Raw genomic sequence first — 17,643 nt, forward strand, 5'->3', positions numbered from 1 at the left:
TTACTGGCTACACTATCATGTATAAATTCCTGAACCTTACTTTCTAAATCTTTACTACTATCTTCATTAAAAATTCTTTTTCTAGCCGCCTCATACTCCTGCAGGCGGACATGCCAGGGTATTATTTCATTTATTCTTACTTTATTTCGTTCATTTTTACTTATACTAACACTATTTCTATCTCTTTCTAAATTTTTCTGCCCCTGCTCCTCAGGCTCCATTACTGGGGATTGGATTGAGCCGGACGCCCTATCCCCCTTGCCGCACCGGTCTTCTGGTTTCCCTGGCATCTGGGACAACTCGGCTTGACCAAATTCTCCAGACCGCAATCATAGCAAAACAAATTGCCTGTCGTGGAAGGGCAGTACATAAATCCATGTCCCTTTTCTTTGCAATTCCAGCAAATGAAGTTGGCTTGTCTGGAGATTGCTTCAACTTCCCATTCACCGACGTTCTCTTCATACTTGATGGTATGTACTGCTGCCTATGTTATGGCACTGCTTGCTGGAGGCTGGTTAATTTTCCCAAACGCCGCTGAAACAAGAACCAGTTCTCAGCTGGACCTTCCAACAATTGTGGGAACTTTATTACCACATCTTTGTCTCTACAACCATAGTCTTCCTTTAATCGCTCCAGTCGAAACATAAAATCTTCCGCAGTAATCGATTTTCAGGTCCCGTCGAATCTTAGTTGCCACTGGTGCATCTCGCTTGGCACTGTACCCGAGTATTGTCTATGTGGAGGTAGCCAATTATTTTGCCCTGGCTGGTGCCAACTTATTCCCTGTGGCGGCTGATCATTCCCATTAGGATGGGATGGCCAGTTCCATGAAATTGGTGCGGAACACCCATACGATACTGATGGATGCTGCTAACCCATTTGAGTCGGTGCATTGGAGGTAAGATGTGCCTGTGGTAATTGCCCCTCTGTGTATGGTTGCTGGTTCGGAAGCTGCAATGGTAGACTGTCCTGCGGTGGCTGTGACTGGATACGTCCTTGTTGCTGAAGATGGCAGTTTTGCGATTGCGGTGGCTGTATGCCTGTTTGTGGCTTAGGCTGGTTGTTTTGCGATGGTAACTGCTGTGGCTGCATACCTGTTGGTAACTGAGCCTGGTCATTCTGTGGTAGCTGTGAAGGTGCATATATTTGTGACTGAGGATGGTTATGCTGTGGTGGCTGTGGCTGCGAATATATTTGTGGCCGTGGCTGGTTATCCGGCGGTGGTACTTGCTGACCACGGGGTCCTGATTTCGATCCTAAGCTAGACTAATTCCGCCCTTCTGCTAGAACCTTTGGACTCTGGTTCGAAGAAGCTGCACTCCGCCTGACTCCTATCTCCGCCAAGGTTCTTTGGACCAACTGACTTCAATATAATTTGGAACATATATTTTTCTATCGAATTTGCATTAAAACACGAAAGCGGTCGAAATGTTTATAAAAGCTATATATATATATATATATATATATATATATATATATATATATATATATATATATATATATATATATATATATATATATATATATATATATATATATATATATATATATATATATATATATAAACGTGACGAATACGTGGCCAAAATACAAACTATTACCGAGAAACAAGACAGTCTTCCCGATCTAATCGCGAAGGATGGGTATATATATATACATATATATATATATATATATATATATATATATATATATATATATATATATATATATATATATATATATATATATATATATATATATATATATATATATATATATATATATATATATATATATATATATATATACCCATCCTTCGCGATTAGATCGGGAAGACTGTCTTGTTTTTCGGTAATAGTTTGTATTTTGGCCACGTATTCGTCACGTTTAAAGTCATCTGCCGTCAGATCTACCAGGCTCTCCATCTCTTCTTTGAAGAGGAGACTCCACCTAGCCAAGCGCCCACTCAGCTCTTTGTTGGTCATCAACCACTTTAGGGACGAATGATCGATGATCACCGTAAACGTATCAGCTAAATGTATGGCACTCATGTTCCGTTACGGAATAGTTCTTTTGGGCCGGAGTCAACTTCTGTGACATATAGGACACTGAGTGCTATCCTCCCTCATTGTCATACTGAAAAAGCACGCCACCGATTCCCAAGTCAGACGTGTCATACTGCACATAGAAATGTCGATTAAAATGGGAATGTTGCAGGACGGGACTCTGAGTCAATGCCTCCTTCAGCTTCTCAAAGGCTTCCTTAGCATCTTCCCCGAATTCAAACGAGCGGCCTTTCCTGAGAGTAGCAACTATGAGGGTAGCCTGCGTAACATAATCGGCGATACCAGTCCGTCATCCCCAGTGATGGCTGCCTCCTTCTCGTGATCGACCTTTACTTTGCCCTCGCCTACGATATAGTCTAGGTAGCATAGCTTCCGAAAGCTGAATTTCGATTTTTCAACATTAATGGTCAATTTTGCTGCTTTTATTTCTTAACAGGCTCAGGTGCGTTTCAAATTCGGGCCTACGATGAGCAAGTCATCCAGATAAACAAATACCCTTTCGCGCAGGTGCCCTTGAATCACCTTATACATCAACCGGCATAACCTTTGGGCTGCATAACACAACCCAAAAGGCATGACGGTATAGTGATATAAGGGTCTTCCAGGAACCGTAAACGCCGTCTTCTCTCTACTCCTCATTTCAAATGGTTTTGCCAAAAAGAATCCTTTAAATCCACGCTAGAAATGAGTATCCCCCAATCTGCTGAGCAGGCCCTCAATATTTGAGAGCGGATAGGCGTCGTTAACAGTCAGGGCATTGAGCTTCCTGGCGTCCAGGCATAGCCTGTTCTTGGTACCTTTGCGCACCAAAGTGACCGGGCTATTCGAGGGGGTTTAGCTCTGCTCAATGACCTTCATATTAAGCATTCTATCGAACAGCGTAATGTTTGTTTTTTATAGGCTCTGCGTCCGCTTTATCGATGACATGTGTCTCTAGACACGTTTTCCCAAAACTGAGCATTGCGAAAGATGGAAATAGATCAATCACCTTATCTAATCGTCTTCTATTCTCTTCTGACAAGTTATGTAAAGTTAAGTCAGCAAAATCCATGCCGGTGTCTTCCTCAATCGATAGGAACTCAATGGCAGCCAAAAACTTAAATGAACGCATCAAGTCTACCCCAAGATAAAGTACCCTGTCTAATGTTGGGACTAGGACAAATTCCACCTTTCTCTCGAACTTATTTAATTTAATAAATTTCCTAATTCGACCCACAACGGGATGAGGAGTCTTTATCACCGATTCGGCAGTCTTTATCACCGATTTGAATGGGTATATAGGTAAATGGGCACGCTCCGCCAGTTCAACACCACCCTTGTCTAGACACGTGGCGGTGGCCAAGATGCCTTCGATCTCCTCAGAACCTATCTTAATTCGGGCGTATAGGCGAGTATCTTCCCCCTAATACAACATGGCTTCGGATATTTGATGCCTTAAATTCTTCCTGACTCTGAATTTGTTTCTAGCTTTTAGTAAACTCTTAATTCTGGGGGATTGTATGTCTTTTTTAATTCATTTGACATTACTAATTCATATCCTTCCTTTTTATTAACTATCCTACTGTTATTCATTGCAACTAATTCATTCACTTCATTATCCTTACTGGCTACACTATCATGTATAAATTCCTGAACCTTACTTTCTAAATCTTTACTACTATCTTCATTAAAAATTCTTTTTCTAGCCGCCTCATATTCCTGCAGGCGGACATGCCAGGGTATTATTTCATTTATTCTTACTTTATTTCGTTCATTTTTACTTATACTAACACTATTTCTATCTCTTTCTAAATTTTTCTGCCCCTGCTCCTCAGGCTCCATTACTGGGGATTGGATTGAGCCGGACGCCCTATCCCCCTTGCCGCACCGGTCTTCTGGTTTCCCTGGCATCTGGGACAACTCGGCTTGACCAAATTCTCCAGACCGCAATCATAGCAAAACAAATTGCCTGTCGTGGAAGGGCAGTACATAAATCCATGTCCCTTTTCTTTGCAATTCCAGCAAATGAAGTTGGCTTGTCTGGAGATTGCTTCAACTTCCCATTCACCGACGTTCTCTTCATACTTGATGGTATGTACTGCTGCCTATGTTATGGCACTGCTTGCTGGAGGCTGGTTAATTTTCCCAAACGCCGCTGAAACAAGAACCAGTTCTCAGCTGGACCTTCCAACAATTGTGGGAACTTTATTACCACATCTTTGTCTCTACAACCATAGTCTTCCTTTAATCGCTCCAGTCGAAACATAAAATCTTCCGCAGTAATCGATTTTCAGGTCCCGTCGAATCTTAGTTGCCACTGGTGCATCTCGCTTGGCACTGTACCCGAGTATTGTCTATGTGGAGGTAGCCAATTATTTTGCCCTGGCTGGTGCCAAATTATTCCCTGTGGCGGCTGATCATTCCCATTAGGATGGGATGGCCAGTTCCATGAAATTGGTGCGGAACACCCATACGATACTGATGGATGCTGCTAACCCATTTGAGTCGGTGCATTGGAGGTAAGATGTGCCTGTGGTAATTGCCCCTCTGTGTATGGTTGCTGGTTCGGAAGCTGCAATGGTAGACTGTCCTGCGGTGGCTGTGACTGGATACGTCCTTGTTGCTGAAGATGGCAGTTTTGCGATTGCGGTGGCTGTATGCCTGTTTGTGGCTTAGGCTGGTTGTTTTGCGATGGTAACTGCTGTGGCTGCATACCTGTTGGTAACTGAGCCTGGTCATTCTGTGGTAGCTGTGAAGGTGCATATATTTGTGACTGAGGATGGTTATGCTGTGGTGGCTGTGGCTGCGAATATATTTGTGGCCGTGGCTGGTTATCCGGCGGTGGTACTTGCTGACCACGGGGTCCTGATTTCGATCCTAAGCTAGACTGATTCCGCCCTTCTGCTAGAACCTTTGGACTCTGGTTCGAAGAAGCTGCACTCCGCCTGACTCCTATCTCCGCCAAGGTTCTTTGGACCAACTGACTTCAATATAATTTGGAACATATATTTTTCTATCGAATTTGCATTAAAACACGAAAGCGGTCGAAATGTTTATAAAAGCTATATATATATATATATATATATATATATAAACGTGACGAATACGTGGCCAAAATACATATAAATACATATATATATATATATATATATATATATATATATATATATATATATATATATATATATATATATATATATACCCATCCTTCGCGATTAGATCGGGAAGACTGTCTTGTTTCTCGGTAATAGTGTGTATTTTGGCCACGTATTCGTCACGTTTAAAGTCATCTGCCGTCAGAATAGTTACGGAATAGTTCTTTTGGCTGGAGTCAACTTCTGTGACATATAGGACACTGAGTGCTTTCCTCCCTCATTGTCATACTGAAAAAGCACGCCACCGATTCCCAAGTCAGACGTGTCATACTGCACATAGAAATGTCGATTAAAATGGGAATGTTGCAGGACGGGACTCTGAGTCAATGCCTCCTTCAGCTTCTCAAAGGCTTCCTTAGCATCCTCCCCGAATTCAAACGAGCGGCCTTTCCTGAGAGTAGCAACCATGAGGGTAGCCAGCGTAACATAATCGGCTATACCAGTCCGTCATCCCCAATGATGGCTGCCTCCTTCTCGTGATCGACCTTTACTTTGTCCTCGCCTACGATATAGTCTAGGTAGCATAGCTTCCGAAAGCTGAATTTCGATTTTTCAACATTAATGGTCAATTTTGCTGCTTTTATTTCTTAACAGGCTCAGGTGCGTTTCAAATTCGGGCCTACGATGAGCAAGTCATCCAGATAAACAAATACCCTTTCGCGCAGGTGCCCTTGAATCACCTTATACATCAACCGGCATAACCTTTGGGCTGCATAACACAACCCAAAAGGCATGACGGTATAGTGATATAAGGGTCTTCCAGGAACCGTGAACGCCGTCTTCTCTCTACTCCTCATTTCAAATGGTTTTGCCAAAAAGAATCCTTTAAATCCACGCTAGAAATGAGTATCCCCCAATCTGCTGAGCAGGCCCTCAATATTTGAGAGCGGATAGGCGTCGTTAACAGTCAGGGCATTGAGCTTCCTGGCGTCCAGGCATAGCCTGTTCTTGGTACCTTTGCGCACCAAAGTGACCGGGCTATTCGAGGGGGTTTAGCTCTGCTCAATGACCTTCATATTAAGCATTCTATCGAACAGCTTAATGTTTGTTTTTTATAGGCACGTTTTCCCAAAACTGAGCATTGCGAAAGATGGAAATAGATCAATCACCTTATCTAATCGTCTTCTATTCTCTTCTGACAAGTTATGTAAAGTTAAATCAGCAATATCCATGTCGGTGTCTTCCTCAATCGATAGGAACTCAATGGCAGCAAAACTTAAATGAACGCATGAAGTCTACCCCAAGATAAAGTACCCTGCCTAATGTTGGGACTAGGACAAATTCCACCTCTTTCTCGAACTTATTTAATTCAATAAGTTTCCTAATTCGACCCACAACGGGATGAGGAGTGCCGTCGGCAGTCTTTTTCACCGATTTGAATGGGTATATAGGTATATGGGCACGCTCCGCCAGTTCAACACCACCCTTGTCTAGACACGTGGCGGTGGCCCCACTATCCAAGATGCCTTCGATCTCCTCAGAACCTATCTTAATTCGGGCGTATAGGCGAGTATCTTCCCCCTAATACAACATGGCTTCGGATATTTGATGCCTTAAATTCTTCCTGACTCTGAATCTGTTTCTAGCTTTTACTAAACTCTTAATTCTGTGGGGATTGAATGTCTTTTTTAATTCATTTGTCAGTACTAATTCATATCCTTCCTTTTTATTAACTATCCTACTGTTATTCATTGCAACTAATTCATTCACTTCATTATCCTTACTGGCTACACTATCATGTATAAATTCCTGAACCTTACTATCTAAATTTTGACTACTATCTTCATTAAAAATTCTTTTTCTAGCCGCCTCAAATTTCTGCAGGCGGACATGCCAGGGTATTATTTCCTTTATTCTTACTTTATTTCGTTCATTTTTACTTATACTAACACTATTTCTATCTCTTTCTAAATTTTTCTGCCCCTGCTCCTCAGGCTCCATTACTGGGGATTGGATTGAGCCGGACGCCCTATCCCCCTTGCGGCACCGGTCTTCTGGTTTCCCTGGCATCTAGGACAACTCGGCTTGACCACATTCTCCAGACCGCAATCATAGCAAAACAAATTGCCTGTCGTGGAAGGGCAGTACATAAATCCATGTCCCTTTTCTTTGCAATTACAGCAAATGAAGTTGGCTTGTCTGGAGATTGCTTCAACTTCCCATTCACTGACGTTCTCTTCATACTTGATGGTATGTACTGCTGCCTATGTTATGGCACTGCTTGCTGGAGGCTGGTTAATTTTCCCAAACGCCGCTGAAACATGAACCAGTTGTCAGCTGGACCTTCCAACAATTGTGGGAACTTTATTACCACATCTTTGTCTCTACAACCATAGTCTTCCTTTAATCGCTCCAGTCGAAACATAAAATCTTCCGCAGTAATCGATTTTGAGGTCCCGTCGAATCTTAGTTGCCACTGGTGCATCTCGCTTGGCACTGTACCCGAGTATTGTCTATGTGGAGGTAGCCAATTATTTTGCCCTGGCTGCTGCCAACTTATTCCCTGTGGCGGCTGATCATTCCCATTAGGATGGGATGGCCAGTTCCATGAAATTGGTGCGGAACACCCATACGATACTGATGGATGCTGCTAACCCATTTGAGTCGGTGCATTGGAGGTAAGATGTGCCTGTGGTAATTGCCCCTCTGTGTATGGTTGCTGGTTCGGAAGCTGCAATGGTAGACTGTCCTGCGGTGGCTGTGACTGGATACGTCCTTGTTGCTGAAGATGGCAGTTTTGCGATTGCGGTGGCTGTATGCCTGTTTGTGGCTTAGGCTGGTTGTTTTGCGATGGTAACTGCTGTGGCTGCATACCTGTTGGTAACTGAGCCTGGTCATTCTGTGGTAGCTGTGAAGGTGCATATATTTGTGACTGAGGATGGTTATGCTGTGGTGGCTGTGGCTGCGAATATATTTGTGGCCGTGGCTGGTTATCCGGCGGTGGTACTTGCTGACCACGGGGTCCTGATTTCGATCCTAAGCTAGACTGATTCCGCCCTTCTGCTAGAACCTTTGGACTCTGGTTCGAAGAAGCTGCACTCCGCCTGACTCCTATCTCCGCCAAGGTTCTTTGGACCAACTGACTTCAATATAATTTGGAACATATATTTTTCTATCGAATTTGCATTAAAACACGAAAGCGGTCGAAATGTATATAAAAGCTATATCCAAATCTAACCGATTCAAATATAGCTTGACTATATTATTTTTGTACCAAATTCCGATACGCCTTCTACATTTGAATGAAATTGGATATATGTAGTGTTTTTGGTGAACCTAATTTTATTGAAATTTGGTCAAATGCATGAAGTCGGTGAAATTATACATGGCAGGTATACCCAAACCTCAGCCGATAACAATATAAGTTGATATTAATTTTTATACCAAACTAAATTATACATTCTGTCGGCCGAGTTTATAACCAAATCTGAGCCGATTCCAATATAATTTGACAAATTCATTTTGTAGCAATTTCCGTCTCTCATTCCAAATTTCATTGAAGTTGGACATAAATAGCGTGTTAGGTGAATCAAGTACATGAAATCCGCCAAAAACATATAAGAGCTATATAATTACACATTCTATATTTCATTAACATTGGAAATACCTAGTGAGTTTAGTGTATCTAGTACATGAAATCGACCGAAAATATATGAAAGAGCTATGTCCAAATCTAAACCGAATTTAATATAATTTCACAATTTAATGGATGTACCAAATTCCATCATACAATCTGTTTACAAAAGAATATATTCATTTTAATGTTTACTCCGTTTTCAAATTTGTAACGGACTATCGTGTACAACTGTGTAATATTCATCATACAGTCGTACTGCCAAATTATATCTTGTGACATTTCCAAAAGCTCCACTTGTGACATCTTCGCTTGCTCGTTGTTTTCTGACACTTAATCGTTTTTTGGATTACGTCCTAACAACAACGAGCTTTCTCAGCAACATTTTGAAAAAGATAAGAATATTTTTCTAAAACAATATTCAATTAAATAAAACTATCCAATATTTCTATTGGACAAAATACTAAAAATTGTTTGTTTCTTTTCCTTTATATTTTGGTGCTATTTCTACTTTTCCCCTTTGCTACGCAAACATTTGGTCCATTGCGAGCCAGATAGGTGCAACAAGAAATAATAAGGAATTCTGCTCTTTTTCTCCAAAAGGTTTGACTACGTCAACTGGCAGAACAAAACAACAACATTTCCTCATCACAAACATCAACAAAAATAACAAACAGGTACGTAGAGTGCAAATCAGTGAGCAAAGTTTTCAAATAAATTCAAAATAAAACCAAAAAAATATATCGCTTAACCTACGGTCGTCCAAACAGTTCCGCGCAGTGTTGTTGTTTGTGCTTTATATTCATAAACGAATATACGTATGTATGTAAATATTAATTTTTTCGTTACGCGAAAATAAAATAAACAAGTTAAAAAGCAGTAAGCTCGACCGGGCCGAAATTTTAATACCCTCCACCATTTGCAACGAATTTGGAAATTTTCAAAAAAATAAAATCCTTAAAAAATTCTGTTAAAATTTTAAAAATACCGAATATAGCCGTTATTTTGGGGTCTATACGACGTGGACATGCATAGGCATTGTTGGTCATAAGCCATTACCATATTCAAATTCGAAACTTGAAATAAACGGTGAACAATGTAGCTAAAATCATAAAAATACCGAATATAGGGAGGTACCGTTATATGGGGGCTATACGAAGACCTGGACCCGCACAGACAATTTTCTGTCACAGACTTTAGTTCCCATAACGAACTTCAAATACCAATTTTAAAACAATTCCGGTGAATAATGTCGCTAAAATCATCAAAATACCGAATATAGGGAGGTACCGTTATATGGGGGCTATACGAAGACGTGGACCTGCACGGATAATTTTCCGCCTTAGGATGTAGTATCCATTTTGAACTTCAAATACCAAATTTAAACAATTCCCGTGAATAATGTCGCTAAAATCATCAAAATACCGAATATCGGGAGGTACCGTTATATGGGGGCTATACGAAGACGTGGACCTGCACGGATAATTTTCCGCCTTAGGATGTAGTATCCATTTTGAACTTCAAATACCAAATTTAAAACAATTCCCGTGAATAATGTCGCTAAAATCATCAAAATACCGAATATAGGGAGGTACCGTTATATGGGGGCTATATGAAAACGTGGACCTACATGGCCCATTTACGAACTTAACCTGCCTACTGGAAAAATAAACATGTGTGCAAAATTTTAGCCACCTATCTCAACTCATTCGAAAGATAGCGTGATTACAACAGACAGACAGACAGACGGACAGACAGACAGACAGAGGGACATCGCTAAATCGACTTAGAATTTTACGCTGATCAAGAATATATATACTTTGTTGGGTCTGATATGAGTATTTCGAGGAGTTACAAACGGAATGACAAAGTTAATATACCCTCCATAGTATGGTGGAGGGTATAAAAATACCAACAAAGCGCATCAACTATTATTCCAGTGATCTGTGTTGTTATTATTCTACAAAGAAGAATAAGTGATTGGTATTGCAGTTTCCAAAAACATAAAATAGAAACGTTTGTTGATTGCTTTCTTGATTTTTAATAATTTTGTAATATGTCGCTTACTCCTCTTGACTTTTTCATCCGAGCATCTGACGCTCTGGTCAAGCTCTCTGCAAACTTTTCTGACCTACGGGATGAAGACCTTGATTTCTATTCGCTTGAGATTCAAGGAAGTGAAGCAAAAGAACTTTGGAGTAAGGTGAAACAGTTATTTGATAAAAGTTTAAATTACTTGCAAACATGGGAAGACGCATGTGCAGAGGACATCACTTCAGCTGACAGTAAGTATGATGTCGCTTATAAAGCTTTTCTGCAAGTGTTGTCTGCCATCAATAGAAAGGTAGACGAAATTAAAAATAAGTCTAAAACGTCTGTTCCTCCTTCTAATACCAATCCGCCACCATCTACACCACGTATAGATTCTCCTCTAGCAGATGATGTTTATTCGATCTCTGAGGCTTCACAAAAATCCACTAGTAAATCATGAATGGCATTTTACTTAATAATAGCTTGACTCACAGTCTTAATTTGCCTCCGTGTGACATAGATGTGTTCAATGGTGACTTTCTTTCGTGGCCCACCTTTAGGGATTTCTTCTCAGCTGTCTATATTAACAATTCTCGCTTGAGCGAAATTGAAAAATTGTGCCACCTTCTTAAGAAAACGAGTGGCGAAGCTCGAGATATTGTCTCAAAATTTCCATTTATGCATAAAAGTTTCAATTTAGCCTGGAAAGCATTGAAAGAAGCATATGATAATGTGCGTATTTCGGTAAATAATCAACTAAAAGTTCTATTCAATCTTCCAGTTGTTGAAAATGAGTCAAGTTCAGGTTTGAAAAATTTGCAGCGTGGAATTAATAGTTGTGTTTCCGCTATGACTATTTATGACGTGCCAACCGACGGTTGGGATCCAATTTTGGTATTTTTGTGTCTTCAAAGACTTCCCCAACAAACAGTTACACTGTGGGAACAAAGCGTCAAGAATAAGTCAGCGCTATCATCTTGGAATGATCTGACAATTTTCTTACGGAAAGAGTTCAGACATTAACTTGCCTGAGAGACATCAATGGTATTGCTGATTCCAAGAAGGTTGATAATAAAAAAGTTCGGGCACATTTTACGAATGCTGCCAGTTCCACTACTTCTTCCCATACAAATCGTTCGTCTCCTGAGAAAACTTGTGTGTTATGTCCATCGCAGATCATGTCCCGAGTTCAGAAATAGTTCTCTTTCAGATCGTTTATCTATAGTTAAACGTAATCATTGTTGCATTAATTGCCTCTCCAGGGGTCATGATGTAAAAAATTGTAGCAGCACTCATAGTTGTGCTAAGTGTAATCGAAGACATCACACTTTGCTACACCGGGAAGCTTTTCAAGTTTCCAGTTCTGCAAATAGTGTACCACCATCCTCTCATGGCCCGCCCGGTTCTGCTCCTGCTCCTCGTCTACCAGAAACTGCCAATTTTAACCCGAATCTTCCATCTACGTCTTCTGGCCAACAATCTAGTTCCGTAAATAGACAGGTGTTTCATACGTCACAAAAAAGGACGGTTCTCTTGGGCACAGCTATGGTGAATATTGTTCACCAGGGTATGACGTATCCAGCTCGCGCCTTGATTGATCCTGCTTCTGAAGCATCGTTTATTACTGATAGATTACAACAGCGTTTGGGTATTTCTGCAATTTCCACTCAAGCCACTGTTTCTGGCGTAAATCAAACTGTTTCAACATTGTCGAGAAAGCTGTGTTCGTTTGGTATTTTGGCACCCATAGATAGTTCACTTCTTTTAAAAATTTCAGCGTTGGTAGTTCCTACCATTTCTGGAAATCTTCCATCCTTTGTGGTTAGTACTGAATTTTCTTCCAAGTTGCCAAATCTACGTTTAGCTGACACCCAATTATTCGACTGTCGACCAGTTGATATGTTATTAGGCGCTGATATCTATCCTAAAATTCTCTTACAAGGAATGCAATCTAATATTTTGGGTTCCTTAATTGCGCAAAATACTGTGTTCGGCTGGATTATTACTAGTCCCATTTCTGCTAACCACATCAGAGTATTTTCTACTAATGTAGCATATTCTGAAGAAGATGCTCTTAACAAGACACTTCTTCGATTTTGGGAACTGGAAGAAGTTCCAATGCGCTCAATCTTGTCTCCTTCCGACAAATACTGTGAGGAAAATTATAAAAATACTACTAGAAGGGATTCTAATGGCAGACATATTGTCATTCTTCCCATAAATCCAGAATTATTTGGTCAAACTTATCTTGGCCATTCTAGAGCAAATTGTCTACGACAATTCATTCGAAATGAGGCTTCTCTGCTTAAAAAACCAAATATTAAACAAATATATGATGGGCTGGTTAGGGAATATATAGATTTAGGTCACATGAGATCAGTTTCAATCCCTTCCGCAAACTCTACGGTTTGCTATTTGCCTCACCATGCAGTCATTAATCCAGAGAAACAAACTACCAAATTACGGGTGGTTTTTAATGCCTAAAATAAAACCTCAAATGGTAAGAGCTTGAATGATGTGCTCTATGTCGGTCCGACTCTCCAAATAGATCTAGTTCTACTCATACTGAGATGGAGAATATTCAAATATGTATTCAATTGCGACATTACACAAATGTATCGCCAAATTTTAGTAGATTCAGCTCAAACGCCTCTTCAGCGTATTCTTTTCCGGGATTTTTCCGACCAGCCTATTCAAGATTTTGAGTTGAAAACGGTGACCTTTGGAGTAAATTGTGCTCCATATCTAGCTATTCGTACTTTGTTACAGTTAGCAGATGACACCGAAGATGAATTCCCTCTTGCAGCGCATATCCTGCGGAAATGCATGTACGTCGACGACGTACTGACAGGGTATCACAACTTAGAAACAGCGCATCTTTCTCGAGATCAATTAATACGTGTTCTATCTTCAGCTAAATTTGAGTTGCGGAAATGGACTTCTAATGACCGTTCTATACTAGAATGTCTTCCAGCTGAACACCTAATAGACACCAAACTTCTAGATTTTGTTGAGGCCAGCAGTTCTAAGTCTCTCGGCATTCGTTGGAATGCTCAATGTTCAATTATGTTCCAGATTGCTCTGCCGAACTTCATATTTTTTCTGATGCCTCAGAGAAGGCATATGCCGGGGTGGTATGCATTCGTAATATTGCTTCCAATAGTGACATTTTTACACATTTGTTGTCCTGTAAAACTAAAGTAGCTCCTATCAAGTCGATTTCTCTTCCACGTCTAGAATTGTGTGGTACGGTCGCTGAGATTGATATTAGATTTTCAAAAACTTACTTTTGGACCGATTCTACGATCGTTCTATCTTGATGAAAGAAAATTCCTTCAACTTGATCAACCTTTGTTGCGAATAGGGTCTCCAAGATACAGGACAACATTGGTCAAAATGTTTGGCATCATGTATCGTCAAATGATAATCCTGCTGATTTGGGAAGTCACGGACTTACGCCCGCTGAATTGGCTTCTTCACAAATTTGGTGGTACGGACCACATTGGCTCCTATTAAATAGTTCTGAATGGAGGATGCGTGACTTGTCCGCTCTTGATACGGATGTAGAAATTCGTGCGGTTAAAAGTCATTTTTCCTACTTCGAAAATTTCGTTGATGTTTTAGGCAATTGTTCATCGTTAGATAAGGTTAAACGAGTCGTCTCATTCGTTTTTAGATTTTTTTACAAAATACATCCTTCTTCTACTGGTCAAAATATTGTTCAAGGACAAGCTCCTTCGAGCTCCGAACTGAAAAATATTAAATTAAGGCTGATTGTTTTGGCTCAAAAAGCGTATTTTGCCGAAGAATATAGTTCTTTATCTAACAAGAGGTCCTTAAATTCAAAAAGTTCGATTTTGTCCTTGAATCCGTTTCTGGATGATGCAGGTGTTATGAGGCTAAATGGCCGTTTAGTTCGATCACCTACACTTTCATACTTCACTCATTTGCAAAGTAATTAGTAATTGTAAGCCTTGCATTTTAGAAAAGAAAAAAGCTTATACTCAGATTATGGCTGCTCTTCCCCCGGAACAAACAACTATAACGCGACCATTTGCCACTACAGGTGTCGATTTTGCTTGTCCTTTTGACCTTAAATCTTTTACTGGTCGCTGCTGTAAGATTACGAAAGTTTATATTTGTGTTTTTGTTTGCTTTTCTACGAAAGCAATACATTTAGAAGCTGCCTCTGATTTGTCGACGACAACATTTCTAGCAGCATTTCACAGGTTCATTTCGCGACGCGGATGTCCTTAGACTGTGTTTTCTGACAATGGCACCAATTTCGTTGGTGCTTCTCGAGAATTTGAGCGTGAATTCAAATCACATGTTCATGAAAGTCGCGATCGGGTATGTTCCGCATACCAGTATCAAGTGCTTTCGTGGAAGTTCATTCCGGCTGGTGCCCCACATATGGGCGGCCTCTGGGAAGCTGCGGTGGAAAGTTTTAAACAACATTTTCGAAAACACGCTATAAACATTAAATATACTTTTGAAGAGTTCTCTACGGTTCTCTCGCGTATAGAAGCTTGTTTAAATTCTCAACCGCTTTGTCCGATGAGTGATAGTCTGGATAGTTATTTAGCTTTAACTCCAGGTCATTTCTTGGTAGGATCTCCTATTTTATCCCCTCCGGAACAATTAATACAAGAATCTCCTTTGTATATCGTCCATCGGTATAGAAAACTTAAGGCGCTTACTCAACAGTTCTGCCTACGGTGGAAAGAAGAGTATTTAAAAAGTCTCCATAAACGCTATAAATGGAAATTTCCGCAGCGCGATATACAAATGGACGATTTAGTTGTAATTCGACAAGAACAATTATCTCCAACATCGTGGAAATTAGGTCGGGTCATCAATGTTTTTCCCGGTACAGACGGTCGTGTTCGTGTCGCTGCAGTAAAAACTGAAAATGGCATTGTGCGGCGTCCGGTGATTAAGCTGGTCGCTTTGACCAATTAGATGTATGTTTCTTCGCCATCTTTATTTTTTTCTCGTTGCATCAAAACAAGATGGTCGCTACTCTTCCTGACTATGAGGAAGATGTCCCCATGTCGGATGAGGAAAGAGATGTCGATGATATGGTTTTGGTTCCCCTTACGGATATTGAACTTGCTCCCAATTGTTGCACTGGTACCAATGTTGATGCTGCGCTACTCACAATGAGCCTGCTCTCGCACTTTGTGCTGCTGTTATTCAGGCTGAGACAGCAATGCAGCCTACGGCCAGGAATTACACCGGGTGGTTCAGATAGACGCTCTGACGGCAAAGACCCAATGGCGACGCCGAAATCAACTGCGGGCTCAACGGGTTCCAGTAAGCGCCGCTGTAGTTGGTGTCACCAAAAACACCATCTTCGGCAATGCGGGCGATTTAGGAGGCTCAGCTTGGATAAGAAGATCCGAACCGTGGTCAAGCACTTGTGCTGTTCCAATTGTTTGGACTCGGACCACTTACTTCGTGATTGCCGCAAAGATCCAGGCTGCAAGCAATGCAAGGGCAAGCATCACAACCTGCTCCATCCTTCTGCCCAACTTTCCCAACAAAATAATAATTACAATAAAAACAATTATAATAAAGATAATAATAATAATAATAATAATAATAATAAAAATGCAAATAATAAAAATACCAATAATAATATTAATAAAAATAATAATATTAATAATAATGGTCCGTCTACGTCTTCACGTAGCAACAAACGTCCGTCCGTACAAAATACTCCGTCCGCTTTCTCGTCGCATGTAACTACGTTACATAGCATGGCAATCCAACCTATTATCACAATAGGGCCAACTATCGTCGCTCAATTGGTTTCCCACACAAAAATAATACCAGTCCGAGCAATGCTGGACCCATGTGCAGGTAGTAGTCAAATCTGCAATTCGCTGGTCAAGTCGTTGCGACTGAATACCACCCCAGTCGGGTCCGACCGGTTTGTCCAATTTACACTGGTCTCGACCTTCGACTCCGCCCAACGATTGTTGGTATCCGCTCGGCTTACAAATTTAACCCAACGTTTGTCCCCAAACCAATCTGCCTCGGAATCGATAAAGGAGCACTACCAAGGTATGATTTTAGCGGATCCGCATTTTTTTAAATCGTCCCGAGTAGCGGTGGTGTTGGGTGCCGAAGTGTACCTTAAAGTGATGAAGACCCAGGTATACTCGTGCCCTGGATTCCCATGGGCCAAACTTACCATCTTTGGATGGGTCTTGTCGGGTCCATGCCCAATGTGATTTCTTGCTGGGACACTTTTGCCAGAAGAGCTCGTCCGTGCCTTATGACCGACGGTCAATTAATTTATTGCGCGGCAATGCGCCGCTTGCTCTCCGAGCGCAATATTAAAAAAAAAAAACAAAAATGGATAATAAAATAAGAATTGTAAGAAAAATTGTAAAATGAATTTGTATTTTTTGTATACTTAATTTACATGGCGGCAATGTTTACACAAGAATATATTTATTTTAATGTTTACTCCGTTTTCAAATTTGTAACGGACTATCGTATACAACTGTGTGATATTCATCATACAGTCGTACTGCCAAATTATAACGAGTGGCATTTCCAAAGCGCCACTTGTGACATCTTTGCTTGCTCGTTGTTTTCTGACACTTAATCGTTTTTTGGATTACGTCCTGACAACAACGAGCTTTCTCAGCAACATTTTGAAAAAGATAAGATTATTGTTCTACAACAATATTCAATTAAATAAAACTATCCAATATTTCTATTGGACAAAATACTAAAAATTGTTTGTTTCTTTTCCCCTTTGCTACGCAAACACAATCCATATTTCATTCATCAAATAAATTAACTATGCCGAAAATATGTAAAGGACCTATATGCAAATATC

The 17,643-nt window shown here is 40.5% G+C and overlaps 1 protein-coding gene across 1 annotated transcript; it reads right to left on the minus strand.

The window, feature by feature from the left end:
* Window positions 1-4,518: 4,518 nt before the first annotated feature.
* Window positions 4,519-7,994, minus strand: LOC131803223 (uncharacterized). Its single transcript, XM_059124329.1, has 2 exons — window positions 7,812-7,994; window positions 4,519-4,776 (listed from the first exon to the last, which is right to left on the minus strand). Exons 1-2 carry the CDS (start codon window positions 7,992-7,994, stop codon window positions 4,519-4,521), a joined length of 441 nt encoding a protein of 146 aa, XP_058980312.1.
* Window positions 7,995-17,643: the final 9,649 nt, after the last annotated feature.

This window comes from Musca domestica, unplaced genomic scaffold (assembly GCF_030504385.1).
Source record: "Musca domestica strain aabys unplaced genomic scaffold, Musca_domestica.polishedcontigs.V.1.1 28, whole genome shotgun sequence".
Classification (NCBI taxonomy): Eukaryota; Metazoa; Arthropoda; class Insecta; order Diptera; family Muscidae; genus Musca; species Musca domestica.

Coding starts and splice junctions, on each gene's coding strand:
- LOC131803223 (XM_059124329.1), bottom strand. CDS start 7,994: ATGCAGCCACAGCAGTTACCATCGCAAAACAACCAGCCTAAGCCACAA. Junction 4,777..7,811: donor CAGAGGGGCAATTACCACAG/GCACATCTTACC, acceptor GCACCTTCACAG/CTACCACAGAATGACCAGGC.